General features: G+C 51.2%; 1 protein-coding gene across 2 annotated transcripts in view; it reads left to right on the top strand.

Annotated features, from left to right (window-relative positions):
• Window positions 1–86: 86 nt before the first annotated feature.
• The window catches only part of SPTBN4 (spectrin beta, non-erythrocytic 4), a 65937-nt gene continuing 43717 nt past the window's right edge, over window positions 87–22306 (top strand). For both annotated transcript variants that reach the window (XM_038767110.1, XM_038767109.1), the window contains exons 1-13: window positions 87–241; window positions 6078–6285; window positions 7701–7852; window positions 8894–9067; window positions 9806–9897; window positions 13622–13702; window positions 15287–15402; window positions 16351–16463; window positions 17511–17698; window positions 19937–20054; window positions 20173–20331; window positions 21116–21418; window positions 22080–22230. In XM_038767110.1, coding sequence (XP_038623038.1) covers window positions 6093–6285; window positions 7701–7852; window positions 8894–9067; window positions 9806–9897; window positions 13622–13702; window positions 15287–15402; window positions 16351–16463; window positions 17511–17698; window positions 19937–20054; window positions 20173–20331; window positions 21116–21418; window positions 22080–22230 — 1840 coding nt within the window. In that variant the 5' untranslated portion in view covers window positions 87–241; window positions 6078–6092. The remainder of the gene's footprint in view (window positions 242–6077; window positions 6286–7700; window positions 7853–8893; window positions 9068–9805; window positions 9898–13621; window positions 13703–15286; window positions 15403–16350; window positions 16464–17510; window positions 17699–19936; window positions 20055–20172; window positions 20332–21115; window positions 21419–22079; window positions 22231–22306) is intronic.

Raw genomic sequence — 22306 nt, 5'->3', positions numbered from 1 at the left:
CGAGGCCCCGGTACAGACAGGGAGGGAGGGAGGGACGGACGGGAGGACAGAGGGACGGACACCCGCTTCTCAGCGGCGCATGCGGCCCGGGTCCCCGGCGCCAGGACCGGATCAGGACCGGGCCCAGACCAGGACCAGATCCAGGCCAGGACCAGGAGAAGCTGGAGGAGCAGGAGCAGGGGTCGGGCGGCCGGGGAAGGGGCACCACTCCAAGGTGTCAGCCCGAGCCGGGGGTGCCCAGGTGAGATGGGCGCCTCCTGCACCCTCCCATCATCTCCCCCTCCCCTCCCTCAGCATCCCTCACCTCCCCTTCCTCATCATCCGGTCCCCCACTGCCCGTCGCCTGCACCAGAGAAGGGGAGGGGGGGAGTCGGGCCTGGCACGCACCGAGCATCCTCTGCACCCGGGAGCAGGGTCGCACGCTGCCCACTCCCTCGGTGGCCTCTGAAAGCCTGTTATCTCCTCCCCCATCATCATCATCATCATCATCATCATCAATCGTATTTATTGAGCGCTTACTATGTGCAGAGCACTGTACTAAGCGCTTGGGAAGTACAAATTGGCAACATATAGAGACAGCCCCTACCCAACAGTGGGCTCATCCCCTGGCCATCCTAGCCGGGTGGACAGCGGCCCTGCCCTCTGGGCCCACTGGGCCTCCCTGGAGGCCGAGAGGAGCCAGGCGATGGTGGGAGGCATCCTAGGTGTGTGACAGTGCATGGACATGTGTTTGTACACGTGTGAGCAGGCTCGGGGGTACCCTCGAGTGGTTGTGTTTGAGTGGGGGGGGGGGGCATGTATGCCTGTATGGGATGCTCATGGGCCTACATGGGTGTCCCAGAACATGCATGTTACAGTGCCTTCATTCCGCATGGGATGCCCTTCCGGCCCTACAGCTGCAGGGTGGCCACTCAGGAATGGGCCCTCAGTTCCCGTGGCAGGGGATCCCTCATGGGGGGAGAGGGTCCACCGGGCCCCCTTGGTTCTTGGCCGTATGTGGCCCAGGGCAGCCACTGGTGGGGTGGGCTTTAGCAGGGGACGGTAGCCACAACTGGACCAGAACCAACCTCCACCCCACCCCTGGGTGCCATGGAGCTAAGACTAGGGATAGATAGCCTATGTGGGCTCTTTCTATAGCGCAGGCTGTGTAGAGGCTTGAGGCCGAGTCCAGCTGAGGGCCAGGGGCAGGGGACTACCATGAGTGTGCGGCAGCTCGAGTCCCAGGACAATGTGTGTGTACAGAATACACATAGTATCTGCACACGGATCAACTGGGGCAGGGCTCTGGGTTGTAACTTTTGGCCATTTTCTATGAGGGGTCACCCTGTGTCCAGTGATTCATTCACCTGAAGCCTGTGTCAGTCTGATGGGGATTTTCCCCCTTTTAGACTGTGAGCCCACTGTTGGGTAGGGACTGTCTCTATGTGATGCCAATTTGTACTTCCCAAGCGCTTAGTACAGTGCTCTGCACATAGTAAGCGCTCAATAAATACGATTGATTGATTGATTGATTGATTACACGTATATACAAATATATTTATACATAGACATATATTTATATATGTTTTAAGTGGTATTGGTTAAGCACTTACTATGTGCAGGCACTGTTCTAAATGCTGAGGTAAGTACAAGATAATCAGGTTGAACATAGTCCCTGTCCCACCTGGGGCTCTCAGTCTTATCTCCATTTTACAGATGAGGGAACTGAATAATATAATAATAATAATGGTATTGGTACTTGTTAAGCGCTTACTATATGCCAGGCTAAGCCCTGGGGTAGGTAAAAGCAGCGTGGCTCAGTGGAAAAGAGCGCGGGCTTTGGAATCAGAGGTCATGGGTTCAAATGCCGACTCCGCCAATTGTCAGCTGTGTGACTTTGGGCAAGTCACTTAACTTCTCTGGGCCTCAGTTCCCTCATCTGTAAAATGGGGATGAAGACTGTGAGCCCCACGTGGGACAACCTGATCACCTTGTAACCTCCCCAGCGCTTAGAACAGTGCTTTGCACATAGTAAGCGCTTAATAAATGACATCATTATTATTATTATTAAAAGCAAATCGGGTTGGACACAGTCCCTGTCGCACATGGGGCTCACAGTCTCAATCCCCATTTTATAGATGAGGTAACTGAAGCCCAGAGAAGCAAAGTGACTTAATAAACAGTAATAAATAATTATCATACTTGTTAAGCGCTTACTATTCACTCATTCATTCAATCGTATTTATTGAGTGCTTACTCTGTGCAGAGCACTGTACTAAGTGCTTGGGAAGTACAGGTCGGCAGCATATAGAGACAGTCCCTACCCAACAACGTGCTCACAGTCTAGAAGGGCCAGGCACTGTTCCAAGTGCTGAGGTAGATACAAGTTAATCAGGTTGGACATAATCCCTGTCCCACATGGGGCTCACAATCTTAATCCCCATTTTACAGAGGAGGTAACTGAGGCCCAGAGAAGTTAAGTGACTTGCCCAAGGTCACACAGCCAAGTGGCGGAACTGGGATTTGAACCCAGGTCCTTTCCTTTGACCTCCATGCCCGTACTCTTTCCTCTAGGCTATGCTGCTTCTCCGTGGGCAAACTGCCGTCCTCCAACACACACATACACATACGCATGCACACACACAGTCTCTCTCTCTCCCTTTCTCTCTCTCTCTCTCTCTCTCTCTCTATCTACCTCTTTCTCTCCCTCACTCCCTCTCCCCTGGCTGTCTCTTTTACCCTCATGTCTCTGCCCCAGCTATCACTTCTGCCCCAGTGTCTCTGCCCCAGTTGACTTTTCTACCCTGGTATCTCTGCCCCATCTTTAAGTTTCAGACAGGCCGTGTTTGGAGCGACAGGATGGGGTTTAAGCCTGAGGAGGGTGAGGAGGGGTGCTTGACACCCCTGCTCCATGGTTGGCAGTGGCCATACATGACCCCACCCCCAATTGTCAGAAATGGGGAGACATTGAGTGTTAAGACACAAGTTCAAGCTCTCAACCTAGACTGTGAGCCCACTGTTGGGTAGGGACCATCTCTGTATGTTACCAACTTGTACTTTCCAAGTGCTTAGTACAGTGCTCTGCACACAGTAAGCGCTCAATAAATACAATTGAATGAATGAAACTCTGCTTGGCACCACAACACTCTCCCCAAGACAGAAGCTCAGGAAAAAGTCAGTCAGTCTGTCCATCATTCAGTTGTATTTATTGAGTGCTTACTATGTGCAGAGCACTGTACTAAGTGCTTGGGAGAGGACAATGTAACAGATACATTCCCTGCCCACAAAGCCCAGCCATCTGAACCCAGAGGGAGAAATCGTGAGGGGCTTAGGCTCAGGGAAATGCTGAGCTTGGTCATCTCCCAGTTCCAATCAATCACTCTGAGATCACTGAACCTTAGCCTTAAAATCACTGTTGACCTCTGACCTTTGATGCCACGATTTCATCAGTCCCTAGAGCCGAAAGGCCTCCTCCATGAGAGGCAGAGCTGAGAGCTCTGAGAGCTCTGCCCTCAGCTAGGTGAAGGATCAATCAATCAATCAATCAATCGTATTTATTGAACGCTTACTGTGTGCAGAGCACTGTACTAAGCACTTGGGAAGTACAAGTTGGCAACATATAGAGACAGTCCCTACCCAACAGTGGGCTCACAGTCTAAAAGGGGGAGACAGAGAACAAAACCAAACATACTAACAAAATAAAGTAAATAGAATAGATATGTACAAGTAAAATAAATAAATAAATAGAGTAATAAATATGTACAAACATATAAACATATATACAGGTGCTGTGGGGAAGGCCAAGCAGGACAGATGGTCAGTTTGTTGAAGGCCAATCCAGGAAAAGAGGGCTGTCTGATATTTATTGATTTTTGTGGCTCTCTGGGATACTAAAGAACCAACCCTCAGTCAAGCACCAGGAAAATCATGAATGTTCCAAGTCCTTCAGAGGCGGGTGACTTAAAGATGGTGTACAATCTGCTCTACCCGGGTTCTTTTTTTGATTGATATTTGTTAAGCGCTTACTGTTTTCCAGGTACTCTTCTAAGCACTGGGATAGATACAAGCTAATCAGATTGGACACAGTCTGTGTCCCACGTGGGGCTCACAGTCTTAATTCCCATTTTACAGAGGAGGGAACTGAGGCCCAGAGAAGTGAAGTGACTTGCCCACAGTCACACAGCAGACATGGGGCAGAGCTGGGATTAGAATCAAGGTCCTTCTGACTCCTAGGTCCGGGGTCTATCCACTAGATCCACTGTCTCCATGTCTCCGAAGGCCAGGTGGTCAGTGTTCTTTCCCAGCTGGTCAACCCGACCCTAAGTCACCTACCACCCCCTCGCTACTTAGCCTCGGGGACCCACCCCCCCATTTCTGAGCCCCAACCTCTCACTCTGAGTCTTGGGCCCCTGTGGCCTGGCTCCCTCGTCAGATCAGCTGTTGGCCCCAGCCCACAACGAAGGCCTCCCTGGGGTCACCAGACACCATCCCGGCAGTCAGTCAATCATATTTATTGAGTTCTTACTGCATGCAGAGCACTGTACTAAGTGCTTGGGAGAGTACAATATAACAACATAACAGACACATTCCCTGCCCACAATGAGCTTACAGTCTAGAGGGGTCCTAAGGCACCTTCCTGCTCTCTCTGGCCATATGCAGGGGGTGGTGCTAAGCCCCCCGCCCTCTCCTCCGTCCTTTCCTTCACCCCTGCCATGCCTGCCCCGTGAATTTTGCTCCCCTTCCTAATGGCCGGCAGTTCCTCTGACTCTATCCGGTGGACATCGGACACATAAAGTGCTGACCGAAAATCTCCTGGGGCCAGGAGACCATGAGCCAGGCCTAGTTTGCCTGTGACTCCCACATGCCTCTGCTGTTCTTTTCCTTCTGTCCCCTCCCGCTGGGAGACCTGAACCCAGTGCTCCTGTGGTGCACTTGGCCCGCCTAATGCATTCTGATACCGACCTTCAACCTGAGACTCTGACCCGTTCCCATTCCCTTCCGGTCTCAGAAAGCTGCCCCACAAGTCCCAAGACTTTCCAGGCCGTGGGAGTCAGAGGGCCTCGGTTCTAATCCTGACCCTGTCACGTGCCTGCTATGTGGCCTTGGGCAAGTCCCTTCACTTCTCTGGGCCTCAGTTACTTCATCTGGATAATGGGGATTTAATACCTGTTCTCCCTCCTCCTTAGATTGTGAGTCCTGTGCTTTGCACATAGTAAGTGCTAAATAAATGTGATTGAAGGAATGAATGTGCGACAGGGACTGTGTCTGACCAGATTGCCTTGTGTCTTTTCCCAGTGCCTAGAACAGTGCTTCTAGGCTGTAAGCTCACTGTGGGCAGGGAATGTTTCTATAATAATAATAATGATGGTATATGTTAAGCACATACTATCTGTCAAGCACTGTTCTAAACACTGGGGTAGATAGAAACTAATCAGGTTGGACACAGTCCCTGTCCCACATGGGGCTCATGGTCTTAGTCCTCATTTTACAGATGAGGAAACTGAGGTCCAGATAAGTGAAGTGGCTTGCCCAAGGACTTACAGTAGATAAGTGGCAGAGTCAGGATCAGAGCCCAGGTCATTCTGACACTCAGGCCCGGGTTCTATCCTCTAAGACAGGTTGGTCACTGTGTCTGTCAACACTTTTCTAGTGTACTCAAGCACCGCTAGTGTAGAGAAGCAGTGTGGCTCAGTGGAAAGAGCATGGGCTTTGGAGTCAGAGGTCATGGGTTCAAATCCCGGCTCCACCACTTGTCAGCTGTGTGACTTTGGGCAAGTCCCTTCACTTCTCTGGGCCTCAGTTCCCTCATCTGTAAAATAGGGATCAAGACTATGAGCCCCCCATGGGACAACCTGATCACCTTGTAACCTCCCCAGTGCTTAGAACAGTGCTTTGCACATAGTAAGCGCTTAATAAATGCCATCGTTATTATTACTCTCCCAAGCACTTAATACAGTGCTTTGCACAGACTAAGCACTCGATAAGTACAATTGATTGGTCGATTGCTTGACGTGTAGTAAGCGCTTAGCAAATACGACTATTATTATCATCGTTATTATTATTATTGTTATGATCATTCCTCTTCCCTCGGCCACCAGGGTGGCGACTTCCCGATGGCCAACGTGCCGGGCCCGGCCGAGTTGGACAACATGGAGATGCCGGCGGTTCCGGGGTCGAACAACAACAATGGCCCTCGGTGGGAGAGTCCCGAGCGCGGCTGGGAGCGCGAGCGAGAACGGGACCCTGCGGCCCCCGCAGCCGCCGCCGCCTCGCTCTTCGAGTGCTCACGCATCCGCGCCCTGGCAGGTAGGGGCCGGGGGCCGGGACTAAGGGAGGGGTCCTGGGTGACTGGGGGCGCAGGGAGCCTGGGGTGATTCTGAGTTGTGTTTTTTTGGCATTTGTCAAGCGCTTACCGAGTGTCAAGCACTTTTCGAAGCACCAGGGTCCTTACAGGGGATGCAGCATGGCGCAGTAGATAGACCCCAAACCTGGGAGTCGAAAGGTCACAGGTTCTAGCGCCGGCTCCACCACTTGTCTGCTGTGTGACCTTGTGCAAGTCACTTCACTTCTCTGGGCCTCAGTTACCTCGTCTGGAAAATGGGGATTGAGATTGTGAGTCCCATGTGGAACAGGGACTGTGTCCAGTTTGATTTGCCTGTATCCTCCCCAGCGCTTAGTGTAGTGCCTGACAAAGTAAGTGCTTAACTAATACCATTTTTGTTATTACTACTATTATCAGGTTGGACACAATCTCTGTCCCACATGGGACTCATGGTCTGAGTAGGAGGGGGTAGGATTGAATGCCCGTTTTACAATTAGAGGAAACTGAGGCCCAGAGAAAAATAATAATAATAATGATTATGGTACTTGTTAAGCGAGATGAGAAGCAGCGTGGCGCAGTGGAAAGAGCCCGGGCTTTGGAGTCAGAGATCATGTGTTCAAATCCCCCCTGTCCTGCCTCCTTCCCTTCCCCACAGCTCCTGTATATGTGTATGTGTGTTTGTACATATTTGTTACTCTATTTATTTATTTATTTTACTTGTGCTTATCTATTATATTTATTTTATTTTGTTAATGTGTTTGGTTTTGTTCTCTGTCTCCCCCTTCTAGATTGTGAGCCCACTGTTGGGTAGGGACTGTCTCTATATGTTGCCAACTTGTACTTCCCAAGCGCTTAGTACAGTTCTCTGCACACAGTAAGCGCTCAATAAATACGATTGATTGATTGATTGATTGTCAGCTGTGTGACTTTGGGCAAGTCACTTAACTTCTCTGGGCCTCAGTTACCTCGTCTGTAAAGTGGGGATGAAGACTGAGCCCTCCGTGGGACAACCTGATCACCTTGTATCCTTCCCAGCGCTTAGAACAGTGCTTTGCACATAGTAAGCACTTAATAAATGCCATTTAAAGAAACAAAAGCGCTTCCTATGGGCCAACCACTATAAGTTAATGAGGTTGAACACAGTCCCTGTCCCACATAGAGCTTCCACTCTTAGTCCCCATTTTTCAGGCGAGGTAACTGAGGCACAGAGAAGGTAAGTGACTTGCCCAAGGTCATGCAGCAAGCAGTTGGCAGAGCCATGGTTAGAACCCAGGTCCTCCCAGGCTCGGGCTCTTTCCACTAGGCCACACTGCTTCTGGGGGGTGGGGAAGAAAGAGAGTGTGAGTGTGTGTAGAAGTGTTATCAGTTTTGGAATCCGGTCTCCCCCTCCCCCCGGCAGATGAGCGTGAGGCGGTGCAGAAGAAAACCTTCACCAAGTGGGTGAACTCGCACCTGGCGCGCGTGTCGTGCCGCATCGGGGACCTGTACAGCGACCTGCGCGACGGCTACGTGCTTACGCAGCTGCTCGAGGTGCTCTCTGGGGAGCCCCTGGTGAGGAAGGGACGGGCCCCCCGCGGCCTCGGTGGGGTGGTGGGGCCTCTGTCTGTTTCTTTGTTTTGTGGTATCTCTTAAGCGCTTACTATGTGCCAGACACTGTACCAAGCGCTGGGGTAGATACAAGTCCGTCAGTTTGGACACAGTCCCTGCCCCGCGTGGGGGCTCACAATGTTAATCCCCATTTTACAGATAGATGAGGTAACTCAGGCCCAGAGAAGTAAAGTGACTTGCCCCAGGTCACGCAGCTGACGAGTGGCAGAACTGGGATTAGAACCCAGGTCTTTTTGACTCCCAAGCCTGTGCTCTAACCGCTAGGCCACCACACTGCTTCTCCATGTTGCTTGTGGGCCCATGGTGGGGAATAAAGTGATAGTGGGCTTGGGGCTGGGGAAGTGGAGGTCTGACTCCGCCTATCGTGTCTCAGTGGAAAGAGCCCGGGCTTTGGAGTCCGAGGTCATGGGTTCAAATCCCGACTCCGCCAGTTGTCAGCTGTGTGACTTTGGGCAAGTCACTTAATTTCTCTGTGCCTCAGTTACCTCATCTGTAAAATAGGGGTTAAGACTGTGAGGCCCACCGTGGGACAACTTGATCATCTTGTAACCTCCCCAGCGCTTAGAACAGTGCTTTGCACATAGTAAGCGCTTAATAAATGCCATTATTATAATTATTATTCATTTATTCATTCAATCGTATTTATGGAGCACTTACTCTGTGCAGAGCACTGTACTAAGCACTTGGGAGAGTACACTATAACAATAAACGGATACATTCCCTGGCCACCACGAATCTGGAGGAGGAGACAGACATTACTATCCACTCATAAATGACAGATCATCATCATCATCATCAATCGTATTTATTGAGCGCTTACTGTGTGCAGAGCACTGTACTAAGCGCTTGGGAAGCACAAGTTGGCAACATATAGAGACAGTCCCTACTGGACATAAATCCAGTGGGCCTGGGAGGGAAGAGGAATAAAGGGAGCAAGTCAGGGCATGACGGGCCCGGCCTCCTCCCGGCCTCGGGGCCTCACAGCCTCGGCCCACGCGGGGCCGGATGCGAATCCACTCCCTGGAGAACGTGGACAAGGCGCTGCAGTTTCTGAAGGAGCAGCGGGTGCACCTGGAGAACGTCGGCTCCCACGACATCGTGGACGGCAACCACCGCCTCACGCTGGGGCTGGTGTGGACCATCATCCTCCGCTTCCAGGTACCGTGGGCAAGGCCAGGGCCCGCCCCGCCGCCCCTGGAGTCCACCCCAGGTCCTGGAACCCCCAGTGGGGACCCCCACCCTCGTGCCTAGACCAATCAATCATCAATCAATGGCATTTGTTGAGCGCTTACCGTGTGCAGAGCACCGTGGGGATCTCAACCAACCAATCAATCAGTGATACTTATTGAGCGCTTACTTTGTGCAGAGCACTGGACTAAGTCCACCCCAGGAATCTCAACCAATCAACGGTATTTATTGAGCATTTACCATATGGAGAGCACTATACCAAGTCCTCAATAAATCAATGTCACCGGCATTTATTGAGCTCTCACTATGAGCAGAGCACTGGATTAATTCCACCCCAGTGACCTCAGTCAATCAATCGATGGTATTTATCGAGTGCTTAGCTTGTGCAGAACACTGTAATAAGTCCACCCCGGGGACCTCAAGCAGTCAATCAAAGGTATTTATTGAGCGCTTACTGTGTTCAGAGCTTGAGAGAGGACAACGTAACAGAGTTGGTAGATGCATGCTTTGCCCACAGTGTCATCACTTCACTCCTAGACCCCAGTCCCAGGACTAGGAATGAGGCCTGAAGCCCTCTCCCCCCGGGAGCCCGGTCCCTTCTGCGCCCCCGTCTCCAGCCCTCCCAGGGTCCCCACCGCCCCCCGACTGCTCAGGGGTCTTCGGGCAGGGGGGTTCAGTCCCTCTTTGACCCCGATGTCCCTCACCCAGATCCAGGTCATCAAGATAGAGGCCGAAGACAATAGAGAAACCCGCTCGGCCAAGGACGCCCTGTTGCTCTGGTGCCAGATGAAGACGGCTGGGTATGATGACCTTTCAGTCATTCAGTCAATCAATCGTGTTTATGGAGTGCTTACCGTATGCACAGCACTGTACTAAGCGCTTGGGAGAGTTCTTTATAACAGCTCAGGGGAAATGGATGGGGAAAAACTGGAGGTCTGGGGGGTTGAGGGACCTTGGCTGACTTGCATCTGGGGGACAAGAGTATAACTGGGCTTTTAGCCTCTCTTTCCGCCCACTGTCTCTCCATGCTGTATCATGCCTTTATGTCTCTATCCCTTTCCCAGTAATAATAGTGGTATTTGTTAAGCGCTTATTGTGTGTCAAGCACTGTTCTAAGGCCTGGGGTAGGTACAAGATAGATACAAGATACATACAAGATAAAGAAGCAGCATGGCTCAGTGGCAAGAGCATAGATGTTGTGGGTTCTTATTCTGGCTCAGCCACTTATCAGCTGTGTGACTTTGGGCAAGTCACTTCACTTCTCTGTTCTCTGTCAGTTACCTCATCTGTAAAATGGGGATTAAGATTGTGAGCCCCACATGGAACAACCTGATTACCTTGTATCTAGCCTTGTTTCTAGACTGTGAGCCTGTTGTTGGGTAGGGACCGTCTCTATATGTTGCCAACTTGTACTTCCCAAGCACTTAGTACAATGCTCTGCACACAGTAAGCGCTCAATAAATATGATTGAATGAATGAACGAATAGCCCAGTGCTTAGAACAGTGCTTGGAACATAATAGGCACTTAACAAAATACCATTATTATTATTATTATAAGAGAATCAGGTTGGACACATTCCTTGTCCCACATGGGGCTCACAGTCTTAATCCACATTTTACAGAGTTGGTAGACATGTACTCTTCCCATAGAGTTTACTGTCTAGAGGGGGAGGCAGACATTAATATAAATAAATACTTTATACTTTCAGTCAGTCATTTATTGAGCACTTGCTCTGTGCAGAGCACCAAACTAAGGGCTTAGGAGAGTACACTATAACAGAGTTAGTAGACGTGTTCCCTGCCTACAACCAGCTTATAGTCTGGAGGGGGAGACAGACATTAATATAATAAATACTTCACACTTCATAATAAATACTACATCAATCAATCGTATTTACTGGTAGGGAAGCAGCGTGGCTCAGTGGAAAGAACCCGGGCTTGGGAGTCAGAGGTCATGGCTTCTAATACCGGCTCCACCGCTTGTCAGCCTTGTGACTTTGGGCAAGTCACTTAACTTCTCTGTGCCTCAGTTACCTCATCAGTAAATCGGTGATTAAGACTGTGACCCCCACGTGGGACAACTTGATCACCTTGTATCCTCCCCAGCGCTTAGAACAGTGCATTGCACGTAGTAACCGCTTAACAAATGCCATCATCATTATTATTATTATTATTACTGAGCGCTTACTGTGTGCAGAGCACTGTACTAAGTGCTTGGGAGAGCATTCATTCAATCGTAATTTATTGAGTGCTTACTTTGTGCAAAGCACTGTACTAAGCGCTTGGGAGAATACAATATAATAAACAGACCCATTCCTGCCCACAGTGAGCTCACAGTCTAGAGGGAGAGACAGATGTTAATATAAATAAATACACAAATTACAGATATATATATATGTGCTGTGGGGATGGGAAGGAATATGAATGATGGAGCAAGTAAGAACGGCGGAAAAGGGAGTGGGAGAAGAGAGGAGGGCTTAGGGAAGGCTTCTTGGAGGAGATTGCCCTTCAATAAGGTTTTGAAGTGAGGGAGAGCAATTATCTGTCTGATATGAGGAGAGTACAACAGAACAGAGTTGGTAGACGTGTTCCCTGCCCTCAACCAACTTAGAGTCTAGAGGGGGAGACTGACATTAATGTGAAGGGATAAAGTATGGATATGCACATTATAGTAATAATTGTTGTATTTGTAAAGCACTTACTGTGTGCCAGGGACTGTACTGAGCGCTGGGGTAGATCCAAGCAAATCGGATTGAACACACAAAAGTGCCGTGGGGCTGACAAAGGGTGCAAATCTAAATCCACATCCCCTTCCTAGCTGGACTTCCTCCATTTTCCTCCATTCTGGGTTCCTGCCCACCTGGGTGATGATGATGATGATGATGATGATGGTATTTGTTAAGTGCTTACTATGTGCCAAGCACTGTTCTGAGTGCTGGGGTAGGTACCAGGTAATCAAATTGTCCCATGTGGGACTCACAGTCTTAATCCCCATTTTACAGATGAGGTAACTGAGGCACAGAGAAGTTAAGTGACTTGCCCAAGATCACAAGAAGCAAAAGAAGCAGTGAAGCAGAGAAGAAGCAGAGAAGCAGCGTGGCTCAGTGGAAAGAGCCCGGGCTTTGGAGTCAGAGGTCATGGGTTCAAATGCCGGCTCCGCCAATTGTCAGCTGTGTGACTTTGGGCAAATCACTGCACTTCTCTGTGCCTCAGTTCCCTCATCTGTAAAATGGGGATGAAGACTGTGAGCCTCCCGTGGGACAACCTGATCACCTTGTAACGTCCCCAGCGCTTAGAACGGTGCTTTGCACATAGCGCTTAACAAATACCAACATTATTATTATTATTATCACACAGCTGATAAACGGTGGAGCAGGATTAGAACCCACGACCTCTGACTCCTAAACCCAGGCTCTTTCCATTAAGCCAGGCTGGGTCCGTTGAGGGGCACTGGAGCAGGCGCAGTGCTTTCTGGCAGGCGAAGGGGGAACTCGCAGCCATCCCCGGGGACAAAGCCGGCCACGGCCTGGGGCAACTCAGCGGAATTGGATGGGGAAAAATTGGAGGTCCGGGGAATGGGGGGAGCGAGGCTGACTGTAGCGTGGCATAGTGGATGGAGCCTGGGCCTGGGAATCAGAAGGTCATGGGTTCTAGTCCTGGCTCCGCCACTTGTCTGCTGTGGGGAAGTCACTTCACTTCTCTGGGCCTCAGTTACCTCATCTGGAAAACGGGGAACGAGACTGTGAGCTCCACGTGGGACAGAGACTGTGCCCAACCCTATTTGCTTGTATCCACCCCAGCGCTTAGTACAGTGCCAGGCACATAATAATAATAATAATGGCATTTGTTAAGCGCTTACTATGTGCAAAGCACTGTTCTAAGCGCTGGGGAGGTTACAAAGTGATCAGGTTGTCCCACGGCGGGCTCACAGTCTTAATCCCCATTTTACAGATGAGGTAACTGAGGCCCAGAGAAGTGAAGTGAATTGCCCAAGGTCACACAGCTGACAATTGGCAGAGCCGGGATTTGAACCCACGACCTCTGACTCCAAAGTCCGTGCTCTTTCCACTGAGCCACGCTGCTTCTCACGCTGCTTACATAGTTACTTATTGTTATTATTCTTATTAGCACCTGGGGACAAGAGTATAACTGGGCTCTTGGCCTCTCTTTCCACCCACTGTCTGTCCATCTCTTTGTCTCCCCTTTATGTCTCTGTCCCTTTCCCGATAATAATAATAATAATAATGGTATTTGTTAAGTGCTTACTATGTGTCGTGCACTGTTCTAAGAGCTGCAGTAGGTACAAGAGAATCAGGTTGGGCACATTCCCTGTCCCACATGGGGCTCACAATCTTAATCCCCATTTTACAGATGAGGTAACTGAGGCACTTGGAAGTAAAGTGACTTGCCCAAGGCCTGACGGCGGACAAGTGGCAGAGCTAGGATTAGAACCCAAGTCCTTCTGGCTACCAGGCCCGTGCTCTAGCCACTAGGTCACACTTCTTTTTTTCTTTCCCTTCCCAGGTATCCCGAGGTGAACATCCAAAACTTCACGACCAGCTGGCGGGATGGCCTGGCCTTCAACGCCCTGATCCACCGGCACAGGTACCTCCCTCTCCTTGGTCCCACTGCGCTCCGGCCTAGCCTCTCCGTGCCTTCCATCTTTTTAGAGGGGGAGGGGACAACAGGGCACGTGAAGACCCAGGGAGAGCAGGGTGGGATTCAATCAATCAGTCAATCAATCAATAATATTTATTGAGCACTTACCGCCTGCAGAGTAATAATAATGATGGCATTGTTAAGCGCTTACTATGTGCCAAGCACTGTTCTAAGCACTGGGGTAGATACAAGTGCTTAGAACAGTGCTTTGCACATAGTAAGCGCTTAATAAAATGCCATTATTATTACTATTATTATTATTACAAGACAATCAGCTTGTCCCAAGTGGGGCTCACAGTCTTAATCCCCATTTTACAGATGCGGTAACTGAAGCACGGAGAAGTTAAGTGACTTGCCCAAAGTCACACAGTGACAGGTAGCAGAGCAGGGATTGGAACCCACAACCTCCGACTCCCAAGCCCGTGCTCTATGCACTATGCAGCGTGGCTCAGTGGAAAGAGCACAGGCTTTGGAGTCAGAGGTCATGGGTTCAAATCCAGGCTCTGTCAGTTGTCAGTTGTGTGACTTTGAGCAAGTCACTTCACTTCTCTGTGCCGCAGTTACCTCATCTGTAAAATGGGGATTAAGACTGTGAGCCCCCCATGGGACAACCTGATCACCTTGTAACCTCCCCAGTGCTTAGAACAGTGCTTTGCACATAGTAAGTGCTTAATAAATGTCATCATTATTATTATTATTATTATTATGCCATGCTGCTTCACAAGTACTGTGAAGCAGTAGGAGTACTGTTATAAGTGCTTGGAAGCATACAATACAATGGCATAATAATAATCATGGTAATTGTGGTAGTTGTGATATAGTCTTCCAGACTGTAATCTCATTGTGGGCAGCAAACGTATCTGCTTATTGTTATATCGTACTCTCCCTAGCGCTTAATTCAGTGCTCTGCACTCAGTAAGTGCTCAATAAATACTATTGAATGAATTGAATGAATATTTGTTAAGTGCTTACTGTGTTCCAGGCACTGTACTAAGCACTGGGGAAGATACAAGGAGATCAGGTTGGACATAGTCCCTGTCCCCCACGGGGTTTGCAGTCTTAATCCCCATTTTACAAATGAGGGAACTGAGGCACAGAGAAGTAGAGTAACTTGTCCAAGGTCCCGCAGCAGACAAGTGGTGGAGTTGGTATTAGAACCCAGGTCCTTCGGTCTCCCGGGCCCGTGGTCTGACCACTAGGTCACACTGTATAGACAATCCCTGCCCACAAAGAGCTTTCAGACTAGCAGAGGTGACAGACACTAAAATAAATTACAGATGAGTCTGCATGTAAGTGCTGTGGGGTTGGGAGAGGAGGGATTTTGTCAGTCAATCATATTTATTGACTGCTTAACGCATGCAGAGCACTATACTAAGCGCTTGGGAGAATACAAAAAATACTTAAGGGGAACAGACCCAAGTTCATAGGTGATACAGAAGGGAAGACTCTGGATTTGCACTCAGGACCCTGGGATGAGTTTCCCCAAGGCCTTCCTCACCCGCCCTTCTTCTCTTTTCTTGGGGTCTCCAGGCCAGACCTGGTGGACTTCAGCAAACTGACCAAGTCCAACGCCACCTACAACCTGCAGCAAGCCTTCCGCACGGCAGAGCAGCAGTTGGGGCTCGCCAAACTCCTGGATCCTGAGGGTAAGTCCCTGGCCCCCGCCTCCTATCCTTCCCCCTGGGGTCAGCTGGGGCCTGACCTCCATGCCCTCAGCTCTCTCCATGCCTGTCATACAGGGGTAACTATAATAACAATAATAATTATGGTATTTAAGTGCTTGCTATGTACCAGGCACTGTACTAAGCTCTGGGGTGGATACAAGCAAATCAGGTTGGACACAGTCCCTGTCGCACGTGGGGCTCACAGTCTCAATCCGTTTTACAGATGAAGGAACTGAGGCACAGGCAAGTGAAATGACTTGCCCAAGGTTACCCAGTAGATAAGTGGCAGGGCCGGGATTAGAACCCATGACCTTCTGACCCCCAGGCCTGGGCTCTATCGACTACGCCGTGCTGCTTCTCAAGTCCCCCAGTGACGTGCCTACAGCCACCCCTGGGCCCAGGGTCACTATCCCCACAAATGCCCCGTGGCGCGTGGATCTCAGTTTTGCTGCCTCCTTCCCTTTCCAGCCTTTCCAAATGGCACATAGCTCATCATCTAGACTGTAGACTTGCTGTGGGCCGGGAATTTGTCTGTTTATTGTTCTAGTGTACTCATCCAAGCATGGAATACAGTGCTCTGCACACAGTAAGCACGCAATAAATATGATTGACTGACTTAGGGGGGCAGAGGGGATCCTGGGAACAGGGGGAATCAATCCGTCAGTTGTATTTATTGAGTGCTTACTGTGTGCAGAGCACTGTCCGAAGCGCTTGGTAGGGTACACAATGGCAAAGTCAGGAGACACATTCCCTGCCCACAACATGTCCCCTCCACCCTCCTCCCAATTCATTCATCCATTCATTCAATTGTAGTTATTGAGCGCTTGCTGTGTGCAGAGCATTCTACTAAACACGTAAGAGAGCATACTGTAGCAATAAACAGACCCATTCCCTGCCCATTGTTCCCTGTCCTGTCCCATTCCCCACAAGATGTGAACATGGAGACGCCCGATGAGAAATCCATCATCACTTACGTGGTCTCCTTCTACCACTACTTCTCCAAGATGAAGGCCCTGGCTGTGGAGGGCAAGCGGATCGGGAAGGTAAGAGATGGGAAGGGCCAGGGGGTGGGAGGAGCGCGGAGCCCCGGAGGGACTTCTGGAGATTGGCCAAATCCCCGGGATGGGCCTCTGGCGACTGGTGAAGTCTTGTGTCAGTCATCGGAATGGAAACCCAAGAGCAACGCTATTCCTGGCTCAAGCCGCAGTCCTCCCAGCCCAGGATTCTGCTTCTGACCGTAGCAGCACAGCACCGTGAGGGTCAGAGTCCCCCCAGGGGCTTGAGCTCTGTGGGGTGGGGCAGAGGAAGGAAAAAAGCAGAGTCACAGCCCTCCAGGGCCAGACGGTCTGATGGGGGAGGTGGTGGGGAGCAAGGGACACCTCTTTCTATGCACACACCCACAGCCGAGGAGGCATAAAACCCAGAGACCACACCAGATCAATTCGAGGGCAGGAGACAGAAATCCAGACGCACCGTCACCGAGAGACGTCAATGCTGGGGGGAGCTGGGGATCCTGGAGTGAGTGGAGCCGTGGGTGGTCCCCTCTGGGAAGGCTTCCTGGAGGAGGTGGCTTTCAGGAGGGATTGTGGTGCAGAAAGAGGAGGAGGAGGGAGGGCAGCCCAGGTTGGGGGAATGGCTCAGGGCCACGGGAGTCTTGGGAGGAGTATGGTGGGCTGGTCAGTTTGACAAGAGCAAGGAGCTCGGGCTGGAGGGTGAGGTCAGGTCTTGGCATCGGAAGCAGTTCCTGGAGGCCCCAGAGGCAAGGGAAAGGGCTCAAATTAGGGGTAGGGTTCTGCCTGGAGCAGCAGGGCCCCGGGCAAGTTCCCTCCTCCCGCCAGTCCCTGCAGAGGGTCCCCGGGACCCCCCAACTCTTGCCAGCCAGCCTGCCCCACTCCTGGGGGCAGCAAACCTGCCCTTCTCCTCTTATTTCTGAGGGGGAAACCGAGGCCCACGGGGAGCCGTGTCCCCGTCCCCATCCACATCCTGAGCTGGCCCAAGAGGGCTGGCCGGATGCCCGGTGGGAGATGAAACGCTCCGACCCCCCCATGCTCCCTCTCGTGCCCCCTGCCTCCTCCCTCCACCCCACCCAGGTCCTGGACCAGGTGCTGGAGATCGGGAAGATCATTGAGCGGTACGAGGAGCTGGCGGGCGAGCTCCTGGCTTGGATCGAGCGCACCGTGGGACTCATCAGCAACCAGAAATTCGCCAACTCGCTGAGCGGGGTTCAGCAGCAGCTCCAGGCTTTCACCGCCTACTGTACCCTGGAGAAGCCAGTCAAGTGAGCCCTCTGAGAGGGGAGGAAGGGGTAGGGCAGGGACTGAGGGTGGGTGGAGTTCAATCAGTGAGTCAATCATATTTATTGAGGGCTTACTGTGTGCAGAGCACTGTACTAAGCGCTTGGGAAAATACAATATTACGTGGCTCAGTGGAAAGAGCCCGGGCTTTGGAGTCAGAGGTCATGGGTTCAAATCACTGCTCCACCACTTGCCAGCTGTGTGACTTTGAGCAAGTCACTTAACTTCTCTGTACCTCAGTTACCTCATCTGTAAAACGGGGATTAAGACTGTGAGCCCCCCGTGGGACAACCTGATCACCTTGTAACCTCCCCAGTGCTTAGAACAGTGCTTTGCACATAGTAAGCGCTTAATAAATACCATTATTATTATTTCTCTTCATTCAGTTCTATTTACTGAGCGCTTACTGCATGCAGAGCACCATACGAAGCACTTGGGAGAGTCCAACAGGACATTAGACACATTCCCTGCCCTCAACGAGCTTACAGTCTAAAGTGGGGGAGAGATGTTAATATAAATCAGTAAATGACAGATGTGGACATAAGTACCATGGGGCTGGGAGAGGATTGTGGAGTGCTCTGCACACAGTAAGCGCTCAATAAATATGATTGATGAAGTGGAGACCTCAGAGAATGAGCAGAAGTGAAGATGCCATAATAATAATAATAATGGCATTTATTAAGCGCTTACTATGTGCAAAGCACTGTTCTAAGCGCTGGGAAAGTTGTCCCATGTGGGGCTCCAGTCTTAATCCCCATTTTACAGATGAGGTAACTGAGGCACAGAGAAGTGAAGTGACTTGCCCAAAGTCACACAGCTGACAAGTGGCAGAGCTGGGATTTGAACCCATGACCTCTGGCTCCAAAGCCCGTGCTCTTTCCACTGAGCCACGCTGCATGCCATAGGAATGTGTGCAGGGTAAATGCAGTTAGGGAGCATGTATGTCTCTAGAGAGCATGTTTCTAGACTGTCAGCTTAGTGGGGGCATGGAACGTGACTGCCAACTCTTGTACTCTACCAAGTGTTTAGTACAGTGCCGTGTTTATCGTAGGCACTTAGTAAATACCATTGTCGATGCCGATGTGTGAGGGAGGACACCTTCCTGAGACCGTGCAAGGGAGTTCTACTATTTGGGAGCATTGGCCCTGCCCTATTTATGCCCTCTCCATTTTCTGGAGATAGTTCCCTGTTCGGGTTGGGGAACCCGCCCAGGCCCGGCCTTCCCCTTCCAGATCCAGTGTCCCCCCAGGGTAGGTGTGGGGAGACCTGGGTCCCTGAGAAGCCCAGTCAATCAATCAATCAATCAATCGTATTTATTGAGCGCTTACTGTGTGCAGAGCACTGTACTAAGCACTTGGGAAGTACAAGTTGGCAACATATAGAGACGGTCTCTACCCAACAGTGGGCTCACAGTCTAAAAGGGGGAGACAGAGAACAAAACCAAACATACTAACAAAATGAAATGAATAGAATAGATATGTACAGGTAAAATAAATAAATAGAGTAATAAATATGTACAAACATATATACATATATACAGGTGCTGTGGGGAAGGGAAGGAGGTAAGATGGAAGGAGGTAAGATTCCAATCCCGGCTCCACCACTTGTCAGCTGTGTGACTTTGGGCAAGTCACTTCACTTCTCAGTCACTGAGAAGCAGCGTGGCTTAGTGGATAGAGCATAGACTTGGGAGTCAGAAGGGCCTGGGTTCTAATCCTGGCTCCACCACATGTCTGCTGTGACCTTGGGCAAGTCATTTCACTTCTCTCTGCCTGTGACCTCGTCTGCAAAATGGGGATAATAATAATAATAATAATGATGGTATTTGTTAAGCACTTACTATGTGCCAAGCACTGTTCTAAGTGCTGGGGGGGGGGGGGATACAAGGTAATCAGGTTGTTCCACATGGGGCTCACAGTCTTAATCCCCATTTTACAGATGAGGTAATTGAGGCACGGAGAAGTCACACAGCTGACAAGTGGCAGTGCTGGGATTAGAACCCATGACCTCCGACTCCCAAGCCCGGGCTCTTTCCACTGAGCCACACTGCTTCACAGCGTGGATAAGGGTGTGAGCCCCATGTGGGACAGGAACTCTGTCCAACCTGATTATGTTATAGCTACACCAGTGCCTAGAATTGTGCGTGGCACATAGTAAGCGCTTAACAAGTACTATCATTATTATTATTATTATTGTTATTATTATTATTTTTATCCCTGCAGGTTCCAGGAGAAGGGGAACCTGGAGGTGCTGCTGTTCAGCATCCAGAGCAAACTGCGAGCCAGCAATCGTAAACTGTATGTGCCTAGCGAGGGTCGAAGCATCTCTGACATCAACAAGGTGGGCCGGGGTCGGGGTGTGGTCTGAGACTGGTGAGAGCCCAGGGGGAGGGGATTTGACTCTGGGAGTGAGGCTGGGTGGTCTGAGGTCTTGGGGTCTCCACCTCTCCCTCCCCCAGGCATGGACCCAGCTGGAGAAGGCAGAGCACGAGCGGGAAGTGGCGTTACGTGGGGAGCTGATTCGCCAGGAGAAGCTGGAGCTGTTGGCACAGCGCTTCGACCACAAGGCTGCCATGCGGGAGAGCTGGCTCAGCGAGAACCAGCGCCTGGTCTCCCAGGTAACCGTGTGGGGGTGGGGCTGGGGTCTGTCTCCCAGGTAACCATGTGGGGGCAGGGGTTGGGATCTGTTTCCCCAGTAACTGTGTGGGATGGGGTTGGGGTCCGTCTCCCAGGCAATCGAGTGGGGTGGGACTGGGATCTGTCTCCCAGGTAACCGTGTGGGGTGGGACTGGGGTCTGTTTCCCCGGCAACTCTGTGGGGCAGGGCTGGGATTTGTCTCTCAGACAACTGGGTGGGACGGGAGTGGGGTCTGTCTCCCAGGTAACCATGTAGGGTGGGGCAGGGATCTGCCTCCCCGGTAACTACGTGGGGCAGGGCTGGTCTCCTAGAGAGGAACTGCATGTGGGTAGACCAGTTTTCTAGGCAATGGGGAGGGCAGGTCACTTGTATATAAGGTCAGGGGTCATCTTTTGGGCAGTCATCATCATCATCATCAATCGTATTTATTGAGCGCTTACTATGTGCAGAGCACTGCAGAGCAAGTGCTTGGGAAGTACAAATTGGCAACATATAGAAACAGTCCCTACCCAACAGCGGGCTCACAGTCTAAAAGGGGGGAGACAGAGAACAAAACCAAACATACTAACAAAATAAAATAAATAGAATAGCTATGTACAAATAAAATAAATAAATAAATAAATAGAGTAATAAATATGTACAAACATATATACAATAAAGTTGACGTTAAGGATGGGGATCTCCTGTACGCTTGCTCCCCTCCCTGCCGTTTCCGGGCCCCCCCGGATCACCCTGCTTGCCCAACCTGCCTTCCCGCTCCCCCAGGATAACTTTGGCTACGACCTGCCAGCGGTGGAGGCGGCCATGAAGAAGCACGAGGCCATTGAAGCGGACATCTCCTCCTACGAGGAGCGCATCCAGGCCGTGGTGGAGCTGGCGCAGGCCCTGGCGGGTGAGGGCTACTATGATGCACGGCGCATCGGGGCCCAGCGGGACAGCGTCCTGCGCCAGTGGGGTCTGCTGACCGGGCTGGTGGTGGCACGGCGTGGCCGGCTTGAGCAGAATCTGGCCCTGCAGAAGGTCTTCCAGGAGATGGTCTACATGATCGACTGGATGGAGGAGATGCAGGTGGGGGTCCCCTCGGCTCCCCCAAGTCCGCTCCAGCTGCTGCTCCAGTCACCCCCTTCTCCACCTCAGCTCAGCCTCAATGCAGTGAACAGGAGCATCATCATCATCATCATCAATCGTATTTATTGAGCGCTTACTATGTGCAGAGCACTGTACTAAGAGCTTGGGAAGTACAAATTGGCAACATATAGAGACAGTCCCTACCCAACAGTGGGCTCACAGTGAATAGAGCCTGGGCCCGGGAGTTAGAAGGACCCGGGATCTATTCCCAGCTCCGTCACTTGTCTGCTGTGTGCCCTTGGGCAAGTCACTCTGTACCTCAGTTCCCTCATCTGTAAAATGGGGATCAAGACTGTGAGCCCCTTGTGGGACAGGGACCGTGTCCCACCTGATTAGCTTATTTCTAGCCCAGCCCTTAGAGCAGTGCTTAACACATAGCAAGACCATCATCATTATTATTATTATTATTAGGAGACAGTCTCCTACTCTAGCGCAGAGGGAGGGGAGGCAGGCAGACCGATTGGACGTGCTGACCCAGTGCCGAAAACGGGCCCGAGTTCCGAGGGGACCTCAAGCTGGGCCACGGCTGGGGTTGCCAAGGGAGAGAGCCGGCAGAGGTGCCCAGCCTTGTGTGACCCCCTTCCCTGGCCTGACTCCGCAGTCTCAGCTGGTGTCCAGGGAAAGTGGGAAGCACCTGTTAGAGGTGGAGGATTTGCTACAGAAGCATGGGCTGCTGGAGGGAGACATTGCTGCCCAGGCAGAACGCGTGGAGACCCTTAATGCCGCTGCTCTGCGCTTCTCCCAGCTACAGGGTACGGCGGGCCCCTGGGGGAGGACCCCCCAGGGTGGGCATCCCGAGGCGGGTACGGAACTCCCCGCGGCACCCCT

Source organism: Tachyglossus aculeatus, chromosome 26 (genome assembly GCF_015852505.1).
Source record: "Tachyglossus aculeatus isolate mTacAcu1 chromosome 26, mTacAcu1.pri, whole genome shotgun sequence".
NCBI classification, from domain to species: domain Eukaryota; kingdom Metazoa; phylum Chordata; class Mammalia; order Monotremata; family Tachyglossidae; genus Tachyglossus; species Tachyglossus aculeatus.
The sequence above is the reverse complement of the archived record's forward strand: the minus strand, read 5'-3'. Positions and strand labels throughout refer to the sequence as shown.